We start from the raw sequence: 22,348 nt of genomic DNA on the forward strand, positions 1-22,348 counted from the left end.
TTCTAAACGAATTTTATACACAATTTTAACTAAATTCGCAACTCGGAAATGGAAATGAAGAAGCAGTGTGTGGGAGCCGCACTGTTGGTAGTTTTTATGTTAGTGAATATCGCAACTTCAAATGATTTGACTGTAAATAACGGAGGATACGAAGGTATCGTAGTTTCAATTCACAAATCCGTTCCAGAAGATGACAAAATCATTGACGGAATTAAGGTAAGCACTGCTTTCTACTAACGTTTTTGTAACAAAAATATTATTTTGATCTTTTTTACAATTTGTCTATTTTAATACTTTGCGATACGTTATGAAGATAATATTTAAATTTGTACTAAGTTTAAGGGTGATTTAAATCTATTTGACAAGGAAATGTTCACAAGCGGATCTGAGACTCTGTTCACCGCGACGGGCAGGCGTCTGTATTTCAAGGAAGTGACTATTGTTTTACCAGAAACGTGGAATGGCACTTACAATCAAACACCGATCAACACAGACACTTATTCGAAATCTCACGTTCGCATCGCTCCTGCCAATCCAGATTTCGGTGATAACCCGTACACTTTACAACCAGGAGGGTGTGGCGAACCTGGAAAGTACATTCATTTCACCGACAAGTTCATCTCCGAATTGAATGGGTGGACTTGGGAAATGTTCGGAGACGCTGGTAAGTTCATTTTGTACCCATATAGTGTTCATCAGAACCACTCGACTTTGCTCTTATGCACCTTTGCTAATAATGCTTGATCTATAAATTGCAGAAGTTTGATAATATTACCAATAATGCTACGCGAAGATTTATTTTAATATGATGGTACTAGACTAAACTAGATACGTAATTTAATTTCAGGCCGTCAACTCGTTCACGAATGGAGTCATTTACGATATGGAGTTTTTGACGAGTATGGTTCACCGGGAGATAGGCGATTTCCAATCTTTTACCTCGACGATGGAAAAGTAAGAAAAATTATTCAATACTGTTTGCAGCGATGTTCTGAGTGGTACAATTGGACACTGTAAAAGTTCAATAAGTAGATATTTGAAATTATCTCGCATCTTTAGTACAAGTTAGCGTAAACGGTCTTAAGATTAATAACTACTAACGCGTGAGACAAACAGCGTTAAATATAAAAATTGGGTGACGTGTCGCGAATCGTAACCCGTGTAATTTGACGCTATTGTCTCTGGTAGGCATTTACGCGTGCCCTTAGTGCTGAGAGATTATTTTGGTAACATTTTATTGTATATTTTATTATTTAATTTTAGATTAAGCCAAGCAGTTGCGTGTCGGATGTTTCAGGATGGATCGAGCAAGAAAATGGAGACCCTTGCATTTTGTACGAAAACCGATTTGTAGGGGATGAATGTCAATTCATTCCCAACCTGAACGCGGATCAACAGAATATTACCGCTTCTCTAATGTATCTACCGTATTTACCCAAGGCACGTCATTGTACATAAGATCCCACACACTTTGTGGCCATATACTCGTGAAATTTTTAAAATATATTTTAATGGATGTTTCTTGTACAGGTTGGAAGTTTTTGTCTGGGTGATGGTGACGATTCTAAAAAGCACAACTGGCGAGCCCCGACCAAGCAAAACATTTACTGCAAGTACAAAAGCACTTGGGAAGTTATCAGCTCGCATCCAGACATTAGAAACAGGTATGTAGCTCAATAACATGGTGTCCCATGGTCAAATTCTTCTATTGTCAGACAAGGTATTCAAAGTTCTTTATATACTCAGTTTAAGTTCAACGCCCCATCCATTGTATCACTGATACCCCATAATGTTTTTTCTCTCATTATATTTGTCCTTTGGAACGGCAGTAGCAACTCCATTTTCATTTATTCTTGATATTTTCAGTGTCATTTTGAAGGAAACACCTCTTCAAACCATGTTCAAGATTTTTCGAATTGAAAGCGTTCACGCTAGAAGAACAGTATTATGTTTAGACGTTTCGAGTAGCATGAATGACTATGGACGTTTGCAGAAATTGCAAAGGGCAACCAATAGGTTTATAATGGACACCGCGCCACTACATTTGTCCTTGGGAATGGTACAGTTTTCCAGTAGCGCCAACACGTTGGTTGGAATGACCAGCATTGTTAACGATACCGTTCGACAACAACTTACTACGAAGATACCGGCTAGAGCTGGTGGTACTACCGCTATTGGAAATGGCTTGCTACAATCATTAATTGTAAGTGATATTGTCATAGCCTTTATATCCTTTGGTTTTACCATAAGTAACGCCATGTTAACATGAAAACAATAACCGTGACACTCAATGAGATACATTAAATAAGGTTTAATTCAGAGTAAAATATTAGTTTCGTGCACAAAGAAACATTTCATGAGTCGCAACAAGTTTCGAATAGATTAAGCTAATGGTCTCCAATACCTGCAAACTGTGATCCTGTGAATTCGACATTTTTCGAAGCGGAAGTACTCTGAGTGACAATGTGCTTCAGAATAACCCTTAGCCGACGAAAATTTTAGTTGCTTTTCGATGCTGTGTACAACTATAGATAATTTCACTTAATCGGGGTTTTTTTCCGCACCTCCAATGTTGGAATAGACTGGAAAGAGATGTCATGACGCGTCGTGTTTTGATGAAAATCTTATTGATTTAATGGGGTCTTTCACCTTTTAGTTTGGAGAACCCTGGATTAATGAAACGGACTAATAGATTTGAAATTCGAGTTAATTTACTGTTTTGAATAACCCATTTCTTTGATTGACATACTGTATAAAATTTTTAAGGTCTTGAGAGAAAATAATGGTTCAACGCAAGGCGCATTGATAATTCTAATCACGGACGGCGAGGAAAATGTGTATCCCTACATAACAACGGTGTTACCCCAAATTCAGGAAGCGGGAGTCATTCTCAACACGATAGCTGTAGGTGCATCGGCCTCACATTTATTGGAAAGCTTAGCCTCCAAAACCGGCGGAAGTAGTTACTATTTCCCGGACAGTGACGTTGATGGCTCAGGTTTGGATGCGGCATTCGGGTCCTCGACTTCATCTCAAGTCGACGTTGACTTACAACCAATATCGGTAAAATCATAATTATCTTGTTTATAAGTGAGATTTTCCCATTAAGCCAATTTCGACGCCACTATGCGTAACCTTTGGTAACCGTTTTACACTTACTTTTCAAGATTCTTGGTGAATCGGCTACAGTTGAAGTAAACAAAACAGTAACGAAAGAAGTCTTGATAGACAAAGAACTGGGGAAGAATGCGGAATTCACATTTAAAGGACAAGATCTGAATCAAGTTGAAATATCTTTGAAATCACCTTCCAATAAAATTTATAATGAAACTTCTCCCGAATACGACGAAGATCTTGTCACAAAGCAAAGAATAAAGATCATAATCCCTTTGGCAGAGGTAATTCAATTAAATTTAATGTTGAAAGGATAGTAACAAATGACGGAATACAATTTTGTTGAACAAATCTGATGAACTGATGACAGACGGGTAAATGGGTCGTAACGTATGTAGCCAACCAAGATGTGAGCATTGATGTGACCGTTACGTCCGAAGTCAGAGACCCTACTCAACAACCAATCAGAGCCGAGGCGTGGTTTGATCAAACTGAAGTTCAGTTCCCAAAAGCAGTGAAGGTTCTGGCTCGAGCCACCAAAGGTTTTGATCTAGTTTTGGAAGCTACTGTCATTGCTACCGTTCGTCTACCAAATGGACGAAGTCGTGACATCCTTTTGAAAGACAATGGCGTTGGTAAACACATATCTTTATATTACTTAATAACGAATAAAAAGTAACTGAAGTAGACAAAGACGGATATCAAATTCGAAAATTAACGAACCAAGAACTTTCTCAAATATATACATTAGTGAATTGTACAATTAGGTGCCGACATCACGAAAAACGACGGAATATATTCGGAATACTTCAGTGATTTTACCGGAAATGGTAGATACGCCGCCATTGCCAACGTTAAAAGCGACGGCAAAGCGAAATTGAGGATTGCCGGAACTTCAAAGAACAGACCAGCTTCCGCAGCTCCAAGTAAACCAAAGGATAGGATAAATAACGGTAATAATACCTTCATTTTACCAAATGTTTTCTGAGTGTTAAGTTGTCCGTCTTCTGTGTGGGTCAGAAATCAGGGCTTCTTAAGCAGAATTAAAATGAACTAAAGACCTTAAACTCAAACTAAGGCTTCGAATATACACAAATTAATACTTGAAAAATATTATTTTTTAATACGCGGAACCTTCTTAATTTTACTGTAAAATAAAAATCATTTTATAGGTACGTTGCCACGAGCGGAGTTTGAGTTGAAAGAATTTCGTAGTGTGGATGAAGCAATACCAGAAGAAGAATTCGAGACGAAACCAACGGAAGATTTTAACAGGAACCTCAATCTGGGAAGCTTTCAACTGACGAATTTCATTAACGATCCCACAGTCAAGGATCTTCCACCTGCCAGAGTATCCGATCTAAAAGTGGACCAAGCCACTGATGACGAACCCAGAACGTTTAGTTTGAGTTGGACCGCCGCTGGAAAGGTTATGACCGAAGGAATCGGTAACTATAGCTAGGTTTTTCTTAATCTAAGTGTTAATTGTTAACTTTGAAGATAATAATTTTTCTTAACTACATTGCTATATTTCAGCTAAGGAGGTGAAAATCGCCGCATCGCTTGATGGATTTGACTTATTTAGCGATTTCAAAAAGCATCTTTTGACTGACATAACAACTGAGATGAAAGCGGGCGGTGAAAAGCAAACGGCCATAGTCAAATTATCCCCGATTTTACAAGAAGCTATTGAAGGCAAAATTAAGGAAGCATTCGATATCTACTTCGCTTTGATTACCATAGGCGAAACTTCGAGCCAAGAAGCTGAAGTGTCAAACATAGCCATAGTAAATATTGGATACACGGCTCCCCCATTGCATATCACTACTGATGAACCAACAGCGAAGGATAATAAGGTGTCCCCTGGCATTTACATCGGAGTTCCGGTTGGAATCTTGTTGTTCTTAGGTGTAATAATCGGTGTAGTGTGTGTCAGGAGAAACAGGCGAAACAATGAGAAGTCGAGCACAGTTGAACTTGGAGTTTCCAATAAATGATGAAATAAATAAGCTTAAATAGACCGTACTTAATACTATTTATATTATAGTTTAAATCTATCTCTTTATAGTGAGACAAGTTTCTTCCAAAAAAAACCGAGTCTCTAGATGATTTTTTTAGTTTTATGTTTAAAGAAAGTTGTATGTTTAATAGGCCTAGTAGGTTTAAATTTCCGTTTTGTATAAAGCGCCAAGCAATATAGCGTAATTTTTTTTTAGTGTATTAGGTTTAAGTTAAGACAACCAATTGTCGCGTACATTACTTATCTTGGTACTAATGTTTTTAAATAAAGTTAATATTCAAAGTTATTCAAATTGTTTTAACAAAATTTCGAGTTTATTTTCGAATATGATTTTGTGCAAATTTTGAAAACCTCATTTTAGTTCAAACTCCACGAACTTATCGGAGAAGTAGTCAAGGTGGATGTTCAGCTCGCATTACAAATTTTTTTTATGAAAAATTTGTATTAAAAATTTGTATTAAAAACAAAAATAGTTTTATGTTCAATTAACGTTTGCATATTTTCTTAATCAGCGCTTCACTTCATGGCGTTATCTATTCGTTCGTTTCTATTAACTCATCGCTAAAATTACGACATTTAAAGCTGGTATGTTTTTTAAGCCGTTTTCTAATTTTAGTTTTGGTTTACATTACGCGTGCAATCCTGGAATTGCAAAATTTATGACTAATTACAGATTACAAAAAGAAACAAGATAATGTTTTGGAAGTTCCTGAAATAATCTTATAATAACAAAAGACAATTGTTAGGATTATTGGTAATACTTTGTTAGTTTTTAAGTGCAAGTTGAATTATCTTTATTGGAATAATTAAGAAACATTCCCATTGTGAAGTGCAGGGAAAGCCAGTTACTTCTGCAATGCTGTCAGTCAAATGAGATCTTGCCTACCTACTCCGTTGAAATCACTCCAAAATTAACGTTTTTCTTTAGTTCTAGAGTAAGTTTATAGAAAATTTTAACTCAATTCACAACTCGTATATGGAAATGATGAAGCAGTTTGTGGGAGTTGCACTGTTGGTCGTTTTTATGTTGATAAATATCGCAACTTCAGATGATTTGACTGGAAAGGATGGAGGATACGAAGGTATCGAAGTTTCAGAACACAAATCCGTTCCAGAAGATGTCAAAATAATTGAAGGAATTAAGGTTAGTATTGCTTTCTACAAAAGTTTCTGTAACGAAACTGAAAATATTAGTTCGATCTTTATTTACAATTTTTCTATTATTTTAACTTTAGACTGCCAGAACATCAAAGAACAGACCAGCATCCGCAGCTCCAAGTAAATCAAACGATAATAATCCTTTCATTTGTGAGTTCGTATGATAAGCTAAATAGCTTATGGATTCCTCAAGAAATAAAACGAACCATAGACTTAGTCGTACACGTTTTTCGATAAGTCTCTTAAACTTTTTGCCATAATCAATTTAAGGCTTCGAATTCACAAATTTATACTCCATTTGTTTTTAACGTACTGAAAATTCCAGTAATTCTATTTCTTAATTTTAATGTAAAATGAAAATTATTTCACTAGGTACGTTGCCGCGAGAGGGGTTTGAGTTGAAAGAATTTAGTAGTGTGGATGAACCAATACCAGACGCAGACGAAGAATTCGAGACGAAATCAACGGAAGATTTTAACAGAAACCTCAATCTGGGTAACTTTCAACTGACGAAATTCGATAACGATCCCAAAATCAAGGACCTTCCACCTGCCAGAGTATCCGACCTAAAAGTAGACCGAGTCTCTGATGACGAACTTAGAACGTTTAGTTTGAGTTGGACCGCCGCTGGAAACGTCATGAATGAAGGAATCGGTAACTATAGCTAGGTTTTTCTTAATCAAAGTGTTAATTGTTAACTTTGAAGAGAATAATTTTAATTAACTTCATTGTTATACATATTTCAGCTAAGAAGGTGAAAATCGCCGCATCGCTAAACGGATTTGATTTATTGACCGATTTCAAAAACCATCTTTTGAATGACTGTGATGTAATAACTGAGATGAAAGCGGGGGGTGAAAAGCAAACGGCCAAAGTCAAATTATCTCCGATTTTACAACAAGCTATTGAAGGCAAAATTAACGAAGCGTACGACATCTACTTCGCTCTAATTACCGTAGGCAAAACTTCGAGCAAAAAAGCTAAAGTGTCAAACATAGCCATTGCGAATATTGGATACACGGCTCCCCCATTGCATATCACTACTGAGGAACCAACATCAGAGAAAGAACAGGATGGAGGAATGTCTCCTATCAATTACGACCTAATTGCGCTTATTGCGCTTGGAGTCGTATTGTTCCTATATGTAATAAGAATAATCGTTGAAGTGTGGTGCAGGAATGGTGGTTGCAGCTAAACACGGAAATAAATAAGGTTAAATGGACAATATTTAATACTATTATACTATAGTTTATATTTCTTTCTTTATAGTGAGACCAGTATCATCCAAATCAGTTAAAAACTGACTAAGATATAAATAATTTAGAAATGTCCTTTCTTCTCTAGATGAATTTAAGTATTATGTTGAAATAAAGTTGTATGTTAAACATCCATCCTGTAAAAAACATGAAGAGATGTTTAGTAAAAACCTACGAAGTTACTCGCTCGTGGCGGAATGTGTGTGGAGCTTGTGCGTATACCAAAATCAAAGAAATCGTCGACGCGTACTCTACTTATCTTGGTACTTAGTTTTAAATAAAGTTAATATTCAAAGTTATTCAAACTGTTTCGACATAATGTCGAGTTTATTTTCGAGTATGATTTTGCTTAATTTTTAAAAACCCAATTTTCGAACTAATTCGCCGATCTTATGGGGTAAGTAAGTAAGGTAAGATTGGAATTTATGGATATTCGGCTCGTATTACGGACTTTTTGGTTAAATACTCGGATAACGCTAATGAAACGAAGCGGGTGTTGCCTGTGATTAACTACATTCTTACATTATGTTTGAGGAAGTGGTTTGTTTGTATGTAGGTTAGTTCTCACACGCACACTAACCATTGTTAAATTTTTGAAATTAACCAAACTGCGTCAAAGTTGTTATCAGTAACACTAGGTGAAACTTCAATAGATGTGGTTCGGTAGCGTATTGTTGGTCCGTGAATCAATAGCCACTTTTTAATATTCTTGACCTTTGTAGTTACGGAATTCAATTAAATCGAGTATACTCTAGTTCAATATCGCATTTAAATTTGACAGGTACTAGACACTCATACTAGTGTGAGAATTTAGCTGATAACATTTTCGGAGAAATATTTTTAACTTTTAATTGCATTAATTTGATAACGTGTAAACGCTTCACGTGCAAAATTTTAATGAAAAAAGGGGGCGTGGTTTAGATATTGTAGGAGATCGAAGGAGTAATAAGCCGTTACTAAGTTGTTTGTCCACACAAATACATCTAGCAACAATATGTCCTAAAGGTTGATTTAGACTTTGTGGAAAGAAATTTTACTTCGGGTAAAACTATTTTTCTTGCAACTGATTTTCCGGTTATGTTATAGGCGATGTTAAATATCATGAGACTCAAATAGCTAAACCACTATTAATGACTTATTGAAAAAATATTTGAATTTCAATACTTTTTCAATCTTATCTGAACTTATTTCATTGTGTATGTTTCCCAATATGATAGCAAGTCACTTTTTTTCCGCAATCTTATCAGGCAATCGAAAATTACTATTATAGAGATCGATTATACAGGTATTTAGACGAGAGTTCTTGCCCAGGGAAGTTCAACGATACCTTGATCCGATAAAATAAACTTCTAAAAGTAATATAAAAGTGTTCTTTAGTTTTAGGATAATTTTATACTAAAAGGGTTAAAGCTCTGAAGTTAATATGAAGAAGCAGTGTGTGGGAATCTCACTGTTCGGTGTTTTTATGTTGGTGAATCTCGCAACTTCAAATGATTTGACTGTAAATAACGGGGGATACGAAGGTATCGTAGTTTCAATTCACAAATCCGTTAAAGAAGATGTCAAAATTATTGACGGAATTAAGGTAAGCATTGCTTTCTACAAACGTTTCTGTAACAAAACTAAAAATTAAAAAATATTAGTTTGATCTTTTTTACAATTTTAACATTATTTTAATACTTTTCGTAAAGTTATGAAGATAATATTTAAACTGGTACTGAATTTAACGGTGATTTTAATCTATTTGACAAGGAAATGTTCACAAGCGGATCTGAGACTCTGTTCACCGCGACGGGCAGGCGTCTGTATTTCAAGGAAGTGACTATTGTTCTACCAGAAACGTGGAATGGCACTTACAATCAAACACCGATCAACACAGACACTTATTCGAAATCTCACGTTCGCATCGCTCCTGCCAATCCAGATTTCGGTGATACCCCGTACACTTTACAACCAGGAGGGTGTGGCGAACCTGGAAAGTACATTCATTTCACCGACAAGTTCGTCTCCGAATTGAAGGGGTGGACCTGGGAAATGTTCGGAGACGCTGGTAAGTCTCGAGTTCATTTTATACCCGTCGTTGACCATCGGCCAGTTTGGGCTGCCATATGAAAAGATGGCGTTAAGTTTAACCCCAAAATACATAAAGCTCGTCTATAGTTTAATGAAATCGGTTGTTAAGATGTTTTTTTGTACATTTCTTGTCGACATTTTACTTGATGACCGTGGATTAAAAAATCTTTCTCTTTATATACCTACTACTTTAAAAGAAACGTTCCTGCACATTTTTAGATTCCTAGGTATAGAGGTTTGGGCCGGAGTTTGACTTTTATTGAATTTCAGGCCGTCAACTCGTTCACGAATGGAGTCATTTACGATACGGAGTTTTTGACGAGTATGGTTCACCAGGAGATCGGCGGTTTCCACTCTTTTATCTTGACGATGGAAAAGTAAGAGAAATTACTCGCTACCACTTGCACGGAAGGTTTTAAATTTTCTTTCGAACGCGTTGAGCTAAAGGTTTTAGAATCAACGGTGCGTAAATCGCTTCCGGTAATCTAAACCTTAGTTTCGCTTTGGGCGCGTGAGACGAGTAGAAATTGAATGTCATGAGGCGGTAAAGATTTTTACGTATAGCATACTTTTGCGTACTCGTTAAAGTGTCCTTTAGGCTCACTAGTGGACCATCTGACGAGTACCCAATTGTCACCTTGTGCCGACGCGGTTTTCGTAGCGTTAAGGTAGCATATCGCAACTATTTTATTTTGTAATCTTAGATTAGGCCAAGCAGTTGCGTGTCGGATGTTTCGGGATGGATTGAGCAAGAAGGTGGAGAATCTTGCATTTTGTACGAAAACCGATTCGTAGGGGACGAATGCCAATTCATTCCCAACCTGAACCCGGATGAACAGATGATTACCGCTTCTCTAATGTATCTTCCGTATTTACCCAAGGTACGTCATTTTATATAAGACCCCAACACACTTTGTACTTGGGAAATTTTTAAAATATTTTAATGGATTAATGAAATACACATGTTTCTCGTACAGGTTGGAAGTTTTTGCCTAGGTTCTGGTGACAATTTTAACAAGCACAACTGGCGAGCCCCGACAAAGCAAAACATTTACTGCAAGTACAAGAGCACTTGGGAAGTTATTAGCTCGCATGAAGACGTTAATAAGAGGTATGTGGAGTCCCACGACCGTATGTTTCTCATGTCCGACAAGATTTTAGAGCTTCTTTATACTCCCTTAAATTAAGCTCTCCCTTTCAATTTGTTTTTTAGTACAATATTTTATTTTTATTGATTCTTCCTGCTATTTCCAGTGTCGTTATGACAAGTGAACCACCTAAAACGTCCTTCAAGATTCTTCGAGTTGAAAACCGTGAGGTTCGGACGGTGTTGTTATTGGACGTTTCGAGTAGCATGAGCATTGCTGGACGTTTGACGAAGTTGCAAAGGGCAACAAATAGGTTTATAATGGACATCGCCCCGCTGCACATGTCCTTGGGACTGGTGCAGTTTTCTGAAAAAGTCAAAACGTTGGTTGAAATGACCAGTATTAAAACCGACACCGTTCGAAGAGCACTTATTGGAAAGATACCAAAAGCATCGGGTGGTGGTACCTCTATTGGCCTTGGCTTGCGAGAATCTTTAAATGTAAGAGATTAGTATAGCCTCTGTCTCCTTTTGTATTTACAAAACTCTATGTGTGGCACTCCATAATGAAGGTTGCCCGTTTATCCTTACGTTTGCAGACTCCTATATTGATGAAACGGAAAAGATTTAAAATTAGAGATAAAACAGTGTTTTTAAAAACTATTTGCAGGTTTTGAGTAAAAACGATAGTTCAACGAAAGGAGCTATGATAATTCTAATCACGGACGGCGAGGAAACTTCAGCACCGTACATACATGAAGTTTTGTCGGATGTTGAGAAATCGGGAGTCATTGTCAACACGATAGCTGTTGGTGCATCGGCCTCACATTTATTGGAAAGTTTGGCTTCCAAAACCGGAGGAAGCAGTTTCTATTTGTCGGACAGTGATGTTGACGCCTCGGGTTTGGACGCGGCTTTCGGGTCCTCAACTTCGTCCCAAGTGGACGTTGACTTGCAACCAATATCGGTATGATCATATTCACCTTACTTCTATAGTCGTATTTGCACCGTTTTTAAATAGCTTAACGAACTGCGAAGATTTTATACCTAAGCGTGCTACTAACCTCTGATTTTATAAACTTTTTAAGATCGTTGGTGAAAAGACTAAAGTTGAGCTAAACAAACCAGTAACGAAAGAAGTCTTTATCGATAAAGAACTGGGAAAGAATGCGGAATTCACATTTATAGGACAAAATCTGAATCAAGTGAAAATATCTTTGAAATCACCTTCCGGTAAAATTTATAACGAAAACTCAGAGGAATTTGATTCGGAGCTTCTAAATAAGCAAAGAATAAAGATCAAAATCCCTTTGGCAGAGGTTATCATCTAAATAATTTTAATCAGAAGCGATAGTAGCGTATTAAGTACGCTGAACTAATAATGCTATAACAAATTTAATGATAGACGGGTAAATGGTTCGTAACGTATGTAGCCAACCAAGATGCGAGCATTGATGTGACCGTTACGTCCGAAGTCAGGGACCCTACTCAACAACCAATCAGAGCCGAGGCGTGGTTTGATCAAACCGAGGTTCAGTTCCCAAAAGCAGTGAAGGTTCTGGCTCGAGTCACCAGAGGTTTTGATCTTGTTTTGGAAGCCACAGTCATTGCCACAGTTCTTTTACCCAATCAAGGCACCATTAATATCATATTGAAAGACAATGGCGTTGGTAAAAACATATCATTATTATATTTTATTAATAACGCGTCTATGACAATACCGACTGATTTACCTAGGTGCCGACATCATGAAAAACGACGGAATATATTCGGGATACTTCAGTGATTTTACCGGAAATGGTAGATACTCGGCCATTGCCACCGTTAAAAGCGACGGCAAAGCGAAATTGAAGATTGCCGGAACTTCGAAGAACAGACCAGCTTCCGCAGCTCCGAGCAAACCGACGAAGAAGCCTAAAGGTAATACCCACTTTATCATGCCAAATGTATGGAAAGTTATAGTCTGGAATTTTGGCTATGCATGTAATTGAGCTTAGTGAAAACGTTAGCTGGTGTTGAGGGGTCTCATAGAGGTCATTCTTATTATGCTATACTCTGGTTTGAAGGGATACACGTACTCTGACTATGAAAGAGTCTTATTTCTAATTTACCCGTGAAAAATATTTCATTAGACACGTTGCCGCAAGCGGAGTTTGAATTGGAAAAATTTCGTAGTGTGGATGAACCAATACCAGACGAAAAATTCGAGACAAAACCAACGGAAGATTTTAACAGGAACCTCAATCTGGGAAGCTTTCAACTGAAGAGTTTCATTAACGATCCCACAGTCAAGGATCTTCCACCTGCCAGCGTATCCGACCTAAAAGTAGACCGAGTCTCTGATGACGAACCCAGAACGTTTAGTTTGAGTTGGACCGCCGCTGGAAAGGTTATGACCGAAGGAATCGGTAACTATAGCTAGGTTTTTCTAAGTGTTAATTGTTAACTTTGAAGATAATAATTTTTCTTAACTACATTGCTATATTTCAGCTAAGGAGGTGAAAATCGCCGCATCGCTTGATGGATTTGACTTATTGAGCGATTTCAAAAACCATCTTTTGACTGACATAATAACTGAGATGAAAGCGGGGGGTGAAAAGCAAATGGCCGAAGTCAAATTATCCCCGATTTTACAACGAGATATTGAAGGCAAAATTAATGAAACGTACGATATTTCCTTCGCTCTGATTACAGTAAGCGGAACTTCGGGTAAAGAAGGTGAAGTGTCAAACATTGCCACTGCGAATATTGGATACTCGGCTCCCCCATTGATTATCTCTACAACTGTCACTGTAAAAGAGCAAGAATTGACTTCAACTTTAAGTAGTAATGATCTGGAAACTACAACATTAAGTAGCAATGATCTGGAAACTACAACACTTGAGCCAAGTAAATTTTTGACATTTTTATAGTGCTACCGCAGATTTTTCACTGAGGGTCCCAAATTTTTTTTGTCGAGATGGTCGCGACTTGAACGCTATTAGTACTAGCAGGAATGCAAAACAGCTAATAGGAATGTTTGTGTAGCTATTATCTCAACGTATCTTGGTGGATTTTGTTAGAAGAGCTACACTAATCATTACGCGTAACAAATTTTACCTAGCGAATAATATCTGGCTGCACCTTGCGAGCACTCCTGACCTAGCGTTGCTACCTACCAATGAAATCACAGTTTAGAAAGACGTCATAATTACGAGACGTGACGGATAGTAAGTTCTCAAGCCCTGCCCACAAAACCCGCATATAAATTAACATGGAAGATATAGGGGCACAATGATTCCTCTTAGCTGTCTGTATTCCTGGTAATGGTCGTCTAGTGTTTTTTAACTAGGCCTAGTACCTCTTTAATATTATAGATGGATGTATGTATCGTTTCCAATTTAAAATATTAATTATTTTTAAGCTACCCAAGCTGCTACGGCTGCGTCTATTACCGATATTGAAGACACTAACAGCACTGATATTAGTGAGATTGAAGTCACTAACAGCACTGATATTATTGACATTGAAGACACTAACAGCACCGACTTCGACGACTTCAATTCAACTACCATTACGCCCGAGATAATAACATCACCCGAGCCTGATAAACCAATAGCGGATAATCAAAAGGATGATAAGACATCCCTTGGAATTTACATCGGAGTTCCTGTTGGAATCATATTGTTTCTAGGTTTAGTGACTGGTGTAGTTTGTATCAGGAAAAAGAGGCTAAACAGAGGCAATACAACTGAAGTAGAACTAGGAAGCTCTCATAATGCTCCAAATAGGGGACAAAACAGAGGCAGCAGAGAACCAGGAAGCGCTGATAAATCTCCAAATATGAAGTTTTAATGCTAAGTTATTGTTTAAATTTCTCTCTTTAAAAATAAACCAGTGAAAAATCTGACGAATATATCAATAATTAACTAATGTTGATGTAAAATTTCCAATAATGTATGATGTAAGTATATTATTGAAATAAATGGTTACGTTTTTTCGTAATGATAATCGTGTTGTTTTTATACATTCTGACGTTAAGTTCTTGGATATCCCATTGGTCCGATTTTTTCCACCCTATAACCCGGTTTTTCATGCTTAAACACCGTTTTCAACATATTTCCGGAAAATGAACCAAAGTCCCTAGAAAGATCCAGCTGTAGGAATCCATAAACTACGGTACCACTTTTTAAAAGTGGAGAATAGTGTTTTGGGCTGTTTAGAAAACATTATTAAATTATAATTAACTGAATTATTAATTATATTAGAAAATAGAAACAATAAAATTAAAACGCACGCTCCCGCCATATTTTGAAGTCTGCTTAACTTCACGAGCGCCATCTAGCGGTCCGTGTTTGCAACCAATAAGCTTGTTCATTCTGGGTTATTTTTGGGGTCGTTTTCCGTTAGAAGTGGCCGCTGCGATTTTCTGTCCGATCTTTGCTGGTAAATATTTTGATTTTATTTATATATTAAGGGTTAATTTGGATTAAATACCAAAGTTTTATTGCTACCGATCGGAAATTAAGCGTTGCAAGTAGAAAATGTATGGTTTACCGTGCCAAGTACGTTTGTTAATTACGACCAAGGCTTAGGGGGCCCACGTTGACGGTTGACAGTGCACTGGACTGGAATGTGTTACTACGACCAAGGCTTACAGGCTTAAATTCCTATGTCTTTTGGGAAGTTGGCTCGAAGCAGCTGTTGCCTCTTTCAGTGGTGGCTACAGGTAAATTTTTTATTTATATATTAAGGGTTAATTTAGATTTAAATACCAAAGTTTCATCGTAACCGAATGGAAATTAAGACGATCGGCTAAATGTTCACCTGTTTTTGGAATTTTCAAGTTTTTTCAAATGAATATATTTCCCCTTTTTCCAAAATTTTACTAAATTGGATATGTTTTTATCCTTGATTATTGCTAATTATCTTGTTTATTGCCACAAATTTTTAAGAAAATGGTATTTTAGTTTCTTTCTACTCTAAAAAGAGGCGCACTTTTAGCCATTCGTAAATTAAGCGTTACAAGCGGAAAATTTATTCATTACCATGCAAAATAGGTTTGTTAATTACGACCTTTGTCTGTTTGAAGAAAACATAGCCTTAGTTGATTTTATATATTGGTTATCAAACTGTGGTAGTTATTTTGAACTCCATAGTTCTAAATAACTAATGCACTTTTGTTGCCTAAGTTAATGGCCCTTAACTGAAGCGAGTAGAAAACCTTTGACGGCAGGTGTATAATTATTATTAACCCCGATATGAGGTTTTCAGTAACTGTACTTCTCTAAAATATTTTCAATTAACCAATCAATTGCTGTAAATATGCAGGGTTCATACAAACCTGGAAAAATCAGGGAGATAAATAGTTGGCAAAAACCTCGGGGAAATTTAGAATTTTTAGTAAAATTCAGGGAAATTTGCGTCAAACAGGGGCTGAGTAATTAAGCAAAATGTTCATAAACATCCCCTCCATAGGATTAACATTACACTGAACTTTGGAGGCTCATAATTGTGGTTCTACTAGAGATACGGGGATGTCCTTTTAGTATGTTGTAGTCCTATTTGTCACCCATCCAACCATACTAAACACTTAGCCCTTACCGAAAATACCACCTCTAAAACACGTCTTAGGTTGGGCTGAAGACGTTTTTTAGAGGTCTTTTTTATCGGTAAGGGAGGTTTGCGACAAACAGGGACCGAGTAATAAAGCAAAATGTTCACAAACATACCCCTTCCATAGGAATAGCATTGCACTAAACTTTGGAGGCTCATAACTCTTTCTACTAATGACACGGGGATGTCCTTTGAGTATGTTAAAGCCCTATTTGCCCCCATCCAACAACACTAAAACTTGAGATTTCGTCCAACAGGGGCCGAGTAATTAAGCCTAAGCAAAATGTTCATAAACATACCCTCCATAGGATTAACATTGCTATATACTTTGGTTCTACTAGAGATATGGGGATGCCCTTTGATTATATAATAGTCCTATTTGTCTCTCCCTCCTTCGTTAACATTTGCTCCATAGGATACTCCGTATACGGAAAAAACCTGGAAAACTCAGGGAAGTATATGGGGAAAATCCTGGTTCATAACTGTTGTTCTACTAGAGATACGCGGATTTTTGCACACACTAGTGGACAAGGTCCTATACATTTTCTATTCAAAGAAGGGGGCACATGTTCTATATGAAAGTTTCCTTATTTCCGGTCCTTTGGGTGTCGAGCCCATTTGTTTTCACCGGAACATTTGTGTAGTTACAAGCTAGTCGTATCGGAATAGCTTCTTGGAAAGATTTTAGAAGTTTATTTTGGGGAGTTGTAAAATGGCGCACAGTATTCATGATTCACATTTATGTCGTACTTATTCAAATTCAAAATTTTTGAAATTAATCTTATTAAATTTTTCTAATTAATTGCGCGTTACATTTATTCCTGGTTTTACTATTCAATCTTTTAGTCGGTTTAGAAGTAATTCAAAGTGATTGTTTATTTGACAAATATTTCAAGATTGACCCTAAACCGTATTAATATTTATTTTTCTAGTTATGTTAAATGATTTATTTGAAAGTGGAATTAATGTTATTCAAAATGCTTGTGCCATTTAAGCTGTTACTAGTTTTAATTATGTATTAGATTGTTTGAATTGAACAGATTTTCTTTTTTTTTAGCTACCATCTGTTTCCAAAGGAGAAATTTATGTTGGATTCTAGAATGAATTATTATCATTTGACAAATGGCAACCTATATTAATCAGGTCAATAAACCCATTACAATTACATTCTCAATTCAGGTCTACACTTTGATTTTATCCGTTGAAACTGAATCTCACTAGGAATACAATTTAGGCATTTTAGGCTCTTAGTGCAGTAATTAAATCTTATTAATAGTAATTTTAGCAATATTAACAGGGCAATTCCATTCTCAATTCAGGTCTACACTTTGATTTTATCCGTTTAAAGGGAATCTCATTGGCAAAAAAGACTATTTCGACAGCCTGTCAAACATTGTTGGCAATTATTGGGGTATTTAGTTTATTATTTATTATTATATTTATTCTTAGAAGGAAAGCGCTTGTGTACTTTTCTATGTAGGGATTTTTTGCGCCAGGATATAAATAAAATACTTGATTATGGAATAGGAGAACACTGGTCCTAGCCCTCCCTTTTAAGAATAATGAACGTAATCAGGATTTTAAGGGTGAGATTCCCTTTGCGGTATTAAGGCATCTAGTTTATGATTTTAATTATAAATATTTTTAGGGGAAAAGCGTTTGGCAACTCTTTGAGGGAGTTTTGTAGGATCTAAATAAATTTATGATTTATGTTTAAGGTAGAAGGTTGCTTATACGCTTTGTCCTTTAAAAGTAAACACGATTTTGAGCGGGTTTAAATCAAGGCTTAGGTTTTTATGGTATTATTTTACTTCCCCATACTAAGGTATTTAGTTTAATGTCACGCATTTGTCAAATAATAATAATTTGTCTTCTGCCCGAACATTTTACGTTACATCATGCAAGAATATTCAATTGGATTTTCATATTAAGGTATTTAATTTGAAGTTATGCATGTGCTATTTTCTCTAAATAATAATAATAAGAATTTCTCTTGAGCAGGAACATTCTCTCGAGTGGAGGACTTATATCATCGACTGGAGGACTTATATCATCGACTGGAGGACTTATATCATCGACTGGAGGACTTCAATCATCGACTGGAGGACTTCAATCATCGAATGGAGGACTTCAATCATCGAGTGGACTTTCATTGGAAATCCCATGCTAAGGACGAAGTTTCCTGGTTTTGGGGGCTCCACAGCGGGCCTTAGTTTAAATTTAATGATTCCCGAGTTGAACACGGGCTTGTTAAATTTAAATTGGGCTCGCAAGGCTTACTTTGGGGGTGGTAGCTTAAGTTTAAAATTTAAGTTTCGATATTGGGGAAGGAACAAAAATAGTTGAAAAACACTTGGGGTAGTTTTTTTGACCTTTTTTATGAATTTTATATTTTTTTTATATATTTTAAATATAAAATTTTATTTTTTTGTAAAAAAAAATTATTTTTATGCTTTTTGTTCCTTGTATTTTAATTATTTAGCTTAAAAGAGACTAAAAAAGGGTCAAAAAACCCCCCCTAAGTCCCGATTAAAAAAAATCGAAACCAAGCCTAGTATCAAAAGTGTTGGAATAAAAGAAAGAACGAGGTTTAAGGCAAAATTTATTCAATAAAAAACAAAAAAACCAAAGTGTTTACAAAAATTTCCAACAAAAAAATATTAAAGAGGTTGGTAAGTTAAAAGTTTGAACGCGAAAAAAAAATAATAAGTAGTTACAAATAAAATTTGCAAGCAAAAAAAATTAAGTTAAGTGGTTACATGAAAAATTTGCAAGTAAAAATGATATATTTTGTGTCTTCTAGCTTCGATGATTTCCTCCATATCTTTAAGTCACCGCTGAGAGAAAGAGCAAGTCCTGAAGACATCATGTAACGTGAATCCAACGAAGCGTGTCATCAGGAATGATACATAGCAAGTCCAGAAGACATGTAACGTGAATCCAACGAAGCGTGTCATCAGGAATGATACATAGCAAGTCCAGAACAGCTTCGTGTTGAATCAATCGGAACAAAGGATGTCATCTGGAAGGATACGTCTCGGAATGACCAGCGACAGAAAAATCCAAGAAAATCATCCACATCTATAAATGAAAACATATTAATAACTCATATTAAACTATTGCCTACTATCATAGTAATCTCGCAGATTTAAAAAATTTAAGAAAAGCGTGTCCTTAATTAAAAAAAACTGGCTACCAAATTGATAAACCGAGACGAACTACACCAACTAATTGCTATCCTAAATTAAAGAAAGACTTGACTACCGTGGTTTACATCCTGAATTAAATACTCTCGCTAGCTAATTATTTCCCAAAATTGTATAGAAAATAGTGTTAAGAAAACCGTCCCGTCACTTTATTTAAAATTAAATTATGTAACTTAATAATGAAAATAATTTAAAACATCCCCTAAACTAATTTCAGAAAAACCTTCTATTTATTTATTTTAAATTACGCAGCTTAATAATGAAATTAATTTAAAATCTCCCCTAAATTAATTTTAGGAAAACTTGACATTTATTTGAACTAAATTGCTTGCCCCTTTTAATAGCATGATAATTTAAAATATCTTCTTAGCCATTTTATTAAACCTGCCATTTATTTAAAACTATTCCCACAGGTAGAACCCACAAATAAAATCTAGTTGAAATTGGACAAGGGTTAACTTAGGCTTAGGGCAAACGTCCACGTGTCTTAAAATTATGTCTGCGGGACTTTATTTTCGAAAATCGGTCGCTTTATCTCTAAATTATTTAATAATAGCCCCTAAACTAATTTTAGGAAAACCTTCCATTTATTTATTTTAAAACTATTCCCACAGACAGTATCCGCAAATAACTAGAATTTAAATGGGACAAGGCTTAATTAGGCTTAGGGCAACCGTCCTCTTGTTCGACGGGACTTAATTTCCTAAAATCTGTCGCGATATCTCTAAATTAAATACGTACCCCGTTTAATAGCTTATAATAATAGCCCCTAAACTAATTATTAAGGGATTCTCTCTTGTCCAAGATCTCGTTTTAAGATTTTATTTATGGTACTTAATTTTAAATAAATAAATAAAATTCACTAACATTTAACTGTAGCTAACTAGTTTAAATACGTGAAATAAATAAAATAATTTAAGGGGAGCTAGATGAGTTCGGATTATTATAAAGTTTAAGCTTACGGACTGTTACTGCACTTGGCGAAGAAATGGCCTCCAATTCTTGCAGAGCTTCGAATTCAACATGCGTACTTGGGGAAATCGGTCAGAGAAATGACGAAACTATCATGAACCGACGAAAGCCACAATTACGATAAGCTGGGCGAGAAAAGTTTTCCGAAGTGCCGGCTTCAAGGCTGTAAATTGTTTCCAAAGGGAATTCAATGGCGGCGAAGAGCTCTAGATTCGAAACTGATTCCTCGACGGCGAAGAGAGAAATGGCGGAACGTCAGCAAAAGGCGTGATTCTTCGTTTTAATGATTTAAAAAACCATCAAACATCTGATTGGGAAGAGCGGAGCTGGAACGATCTTGACTCCATGGTGCCGATCAGCGAAAGAACTGTAGTTTGTTTATCGTCTGATAAGCTCTACAATGACTTTCCAACGTTAGTGGCGCTGCGAGTGAAGGAGTGCGCACAAAGATGCGTTGTGACTATGGCGCGAAATTTCCAAACAGTGCTAGGCCTAAATAAATTAAATAGCAATTTACATACATACTTATACGTTAAGCCTAAATATATATAAACAATAAATATTTCAATAAAAGGCTCACGTCATAGGTTACGTCACATGAGTTCAGTTCGGTTCAATTCAATTCAATGTATTTCATATGTGGCGCACGATGGTCACATGACTATTACGCGATTGTGACGTCAAAGGTCACGTGACTATTACGTAATTGTGACGTCACAGGTCACGTGACCATTACGCAATTGTGACGTCACAGGTCACGTGACCATTACGCAATTGTGACGTAAAAGGCCACGTGAAAATTACGTAATTGCGACGTCAAGGGTCACGTGACCATCGCTTGACAGTTTGAAATACAAAAGTCCATAATCCTGTAGTGGATTATTGTTATCCACTTAATGGCTCTGGCTTTCTGCCAATAGTCTTATATTATGAATTAAGTAGCTCTATTTTACGCTTCAATACATGTCAGTCAATCGGTAACTTGTAACATATTGGGCCCATTAGTTCTATGTATCATTAAACAAAATTCATGTTAGTTTTGCGTTTCTACATTTCTACTCTATTCTGTTGTGAAAGCACTTTAATAATTCTAATATAGTGGGTCTAACTCAGAGGATATGATGTATTTGTATGTATGTCTGTGAACCCGTTTCCTAACCACAGCCACTGACATTAATTAGTAAGCTTATAAATAAAAATTATTTTATCACGAAAATTAATGCAAATTTTTATTTTGAAATATAATACATGTATCTCAATATCAGTATATTACATTTGGTTTTATTAAACATATATAATTATAATGATACAATAATTTATTGAAACAAATGAATGTTGCGTCCAGATCCTGAAAGAAGAACGAATTTTTTGTTATTAACAAATTTTAAGCAGTTAAGACATATATTTCAAGTACAAAGTTTTCCAATGCTTCCGGAAATTGGGGTTCTTGGATGGAAAACAACGCTTTGGGCTGGAAACTGAAGTATTAGCATGTATGATTGTTCCTATATCCAGATTCTGAAAACAAAATCAAAATATTAAAATTTTCTCTTATGAAAAATGCATGTTTGAACGGATTCGAAAAACACTGAAAAAAGCGTGAATCGTAAACAGCGTACGTGTAGCTTTAATTTATAGAGAATTTATATAATATTATTTTTATTTAATATATAGATACACGTACGGTTAAAAGTGACGCACGAAACGCCTGGCCTGGAAATGTACCTTTGAAATAAATTATCTCTTAAATGGCATTGAGCAGGAATTTCTTCAGATTTTAGGAATAGCGAAAAACGCAATAAAACATATCACATTAAAACAGCATAAAAACACAATAAAACAGCATAAAACAATATAGCACAATAAA

At 36.0% G+C, this 22,348-nt stretch overlaps 3 protein-coding genes and 1 long non-coding RNA gene across 9 annotated transcripts; all 4 read left to right on the forward strand.

Annotated features, from left to right (window-relative positions):
• The first annotated feature begins 48 nt into the window (after positions 1–48).
• LOC149673910 (calcium-activated chloride channel regulator 1-like) lies at positions 49–5,418 on the forward strand. Its single transcript, XM_089840030.1, has 12 exons — positions 49–216; positions 367–664; positions 848–954; positions 1,264–1,443; positions 1,531–1,664; positions 1,867–2,203; positions 2,767–3,063; positions 3,168–3,398; positions 3,485–3,749; positions 3,882–4,067; positions 4,287–4,562; positions 4,651–5,418. The coding sequence occupies exons 1-12, from the start codon at positions 49–51 to the stop codon at positions 5,109–5,111; spliced, it is 2,940 nt and encodes a 979-aa protein (XP_089696156.1). The 3' UTR covers positions 5,112–5,418.
• Positions 5,419–5,793: 375 nt separating this feature from the next.
• On the forward strand, positions 5,794–7,847 carry LOC149673911 (calcium-activated chloride channel regulator 1-like). Of its 5 annotated transcripts, none has more exons than XM_089839694.1 (6): positions 5,794–5,888; positions 5,965–5,995; positions 6,063–6,278; positions 6,370–6,412; positions 6,665–6,946; positions 7,039–7,847. In XM_089839694.1, the coding sequence occupies exons 3-6, from the start codon at positions 6,111–6,113 to the stop codon at positions 7,485–7,487; spliced, it is 942 nt and encodes a 313-aa protein (XP_089695820.1). In that variant the 5' UTR covers positions 5,794–5,888; positions 5,965–5,995; positions 6,063–6,110; the 3' UTR covers positions 7,488–7,847. The 5 variants fall into 5 exon arrangements, with proteins under 5 accessions (XP_089695820.1, XP_089695822.1, XP_089695823.1 ...); XM_089839695.1 differs by having other exon boundaries at positions 5,800–5,888; positions 5,970–5,995; XM_089839696.1 differs by having other exon boundaries at positions 5,965–6,278.
• A 1,017-nt stretch (positions 7,848–8,864) lies between these two features.
• Positions 8,865–14,698, forward strand: LOC149673912 (calcium-activated chloride channel regulator 1-like). Its single transcript, XM_089839692.1, has 13 exons — positions 8,865–9,133; positions 9,301–9,598; positions 9,892–9,998; positions 10,326–10,502; positions 10,599–10,732; positions 10,876–11,209; positions 11,379–11,675; positions 11,797–12,027; positions 12,114–12,378; positions 12,446–12,628; positions 12,841–13,116; positions 13,199–13,597; positions 14,112–14,698. The coding sequence occupies exons 1-13, from the start codon at positions 8,972–8,974 to the stop codon at positions 14,540–14,542; spliced, it is 3,294 nt and encodes a 1,097-aa protein (XP_089695818.1). The 5' UTR covers positions 8,865–8,971; the 3' UTR covers positions 14,543–14,698.
• A 148-nt stretch (positions 14,699–14,846) lies between these two features.
• Positions 14,847–18,662, forward strand: LOC149673913 (uncharacterized). Of its 2 annotated transcripts, XR_016366953.1 has the most exons (4): positions 15,105–15,133; positions 15,217–15,416; positions 17,361–18,235; positions 18,305–18,662. It is a non-coding gene; the product is annotated as an uncharacterized LOC149673913 (long non-coding RNA). The 2 variants fall into 2 exon arrangements; XR_016366952.1 differs by having other exon boundaries at positions 14,847–15,416; positions 18,305–18,660.
• The last annotated feature ends 3,686 nt before the right edge of the window (positions 18,663–22,348 follow it).

The sequence above is a fragment of the Phalangium opilio genome, unplaced genomic scaffold, assembly GCF_054372755.1.
Source record: "Phalangium opilio isolate 3A_F unplaced genomic scaffold, DU_Popi_V2 ptg000048l_1, whole genome shotgun sequence".
NCBI classification, from domain to species: domain Eukaryota; kingdom Metazoa; phylum Arthropoda; class Arachnida; order Opiliones; family Phalangiidae; genus Phalangium; species Phalangium opilio.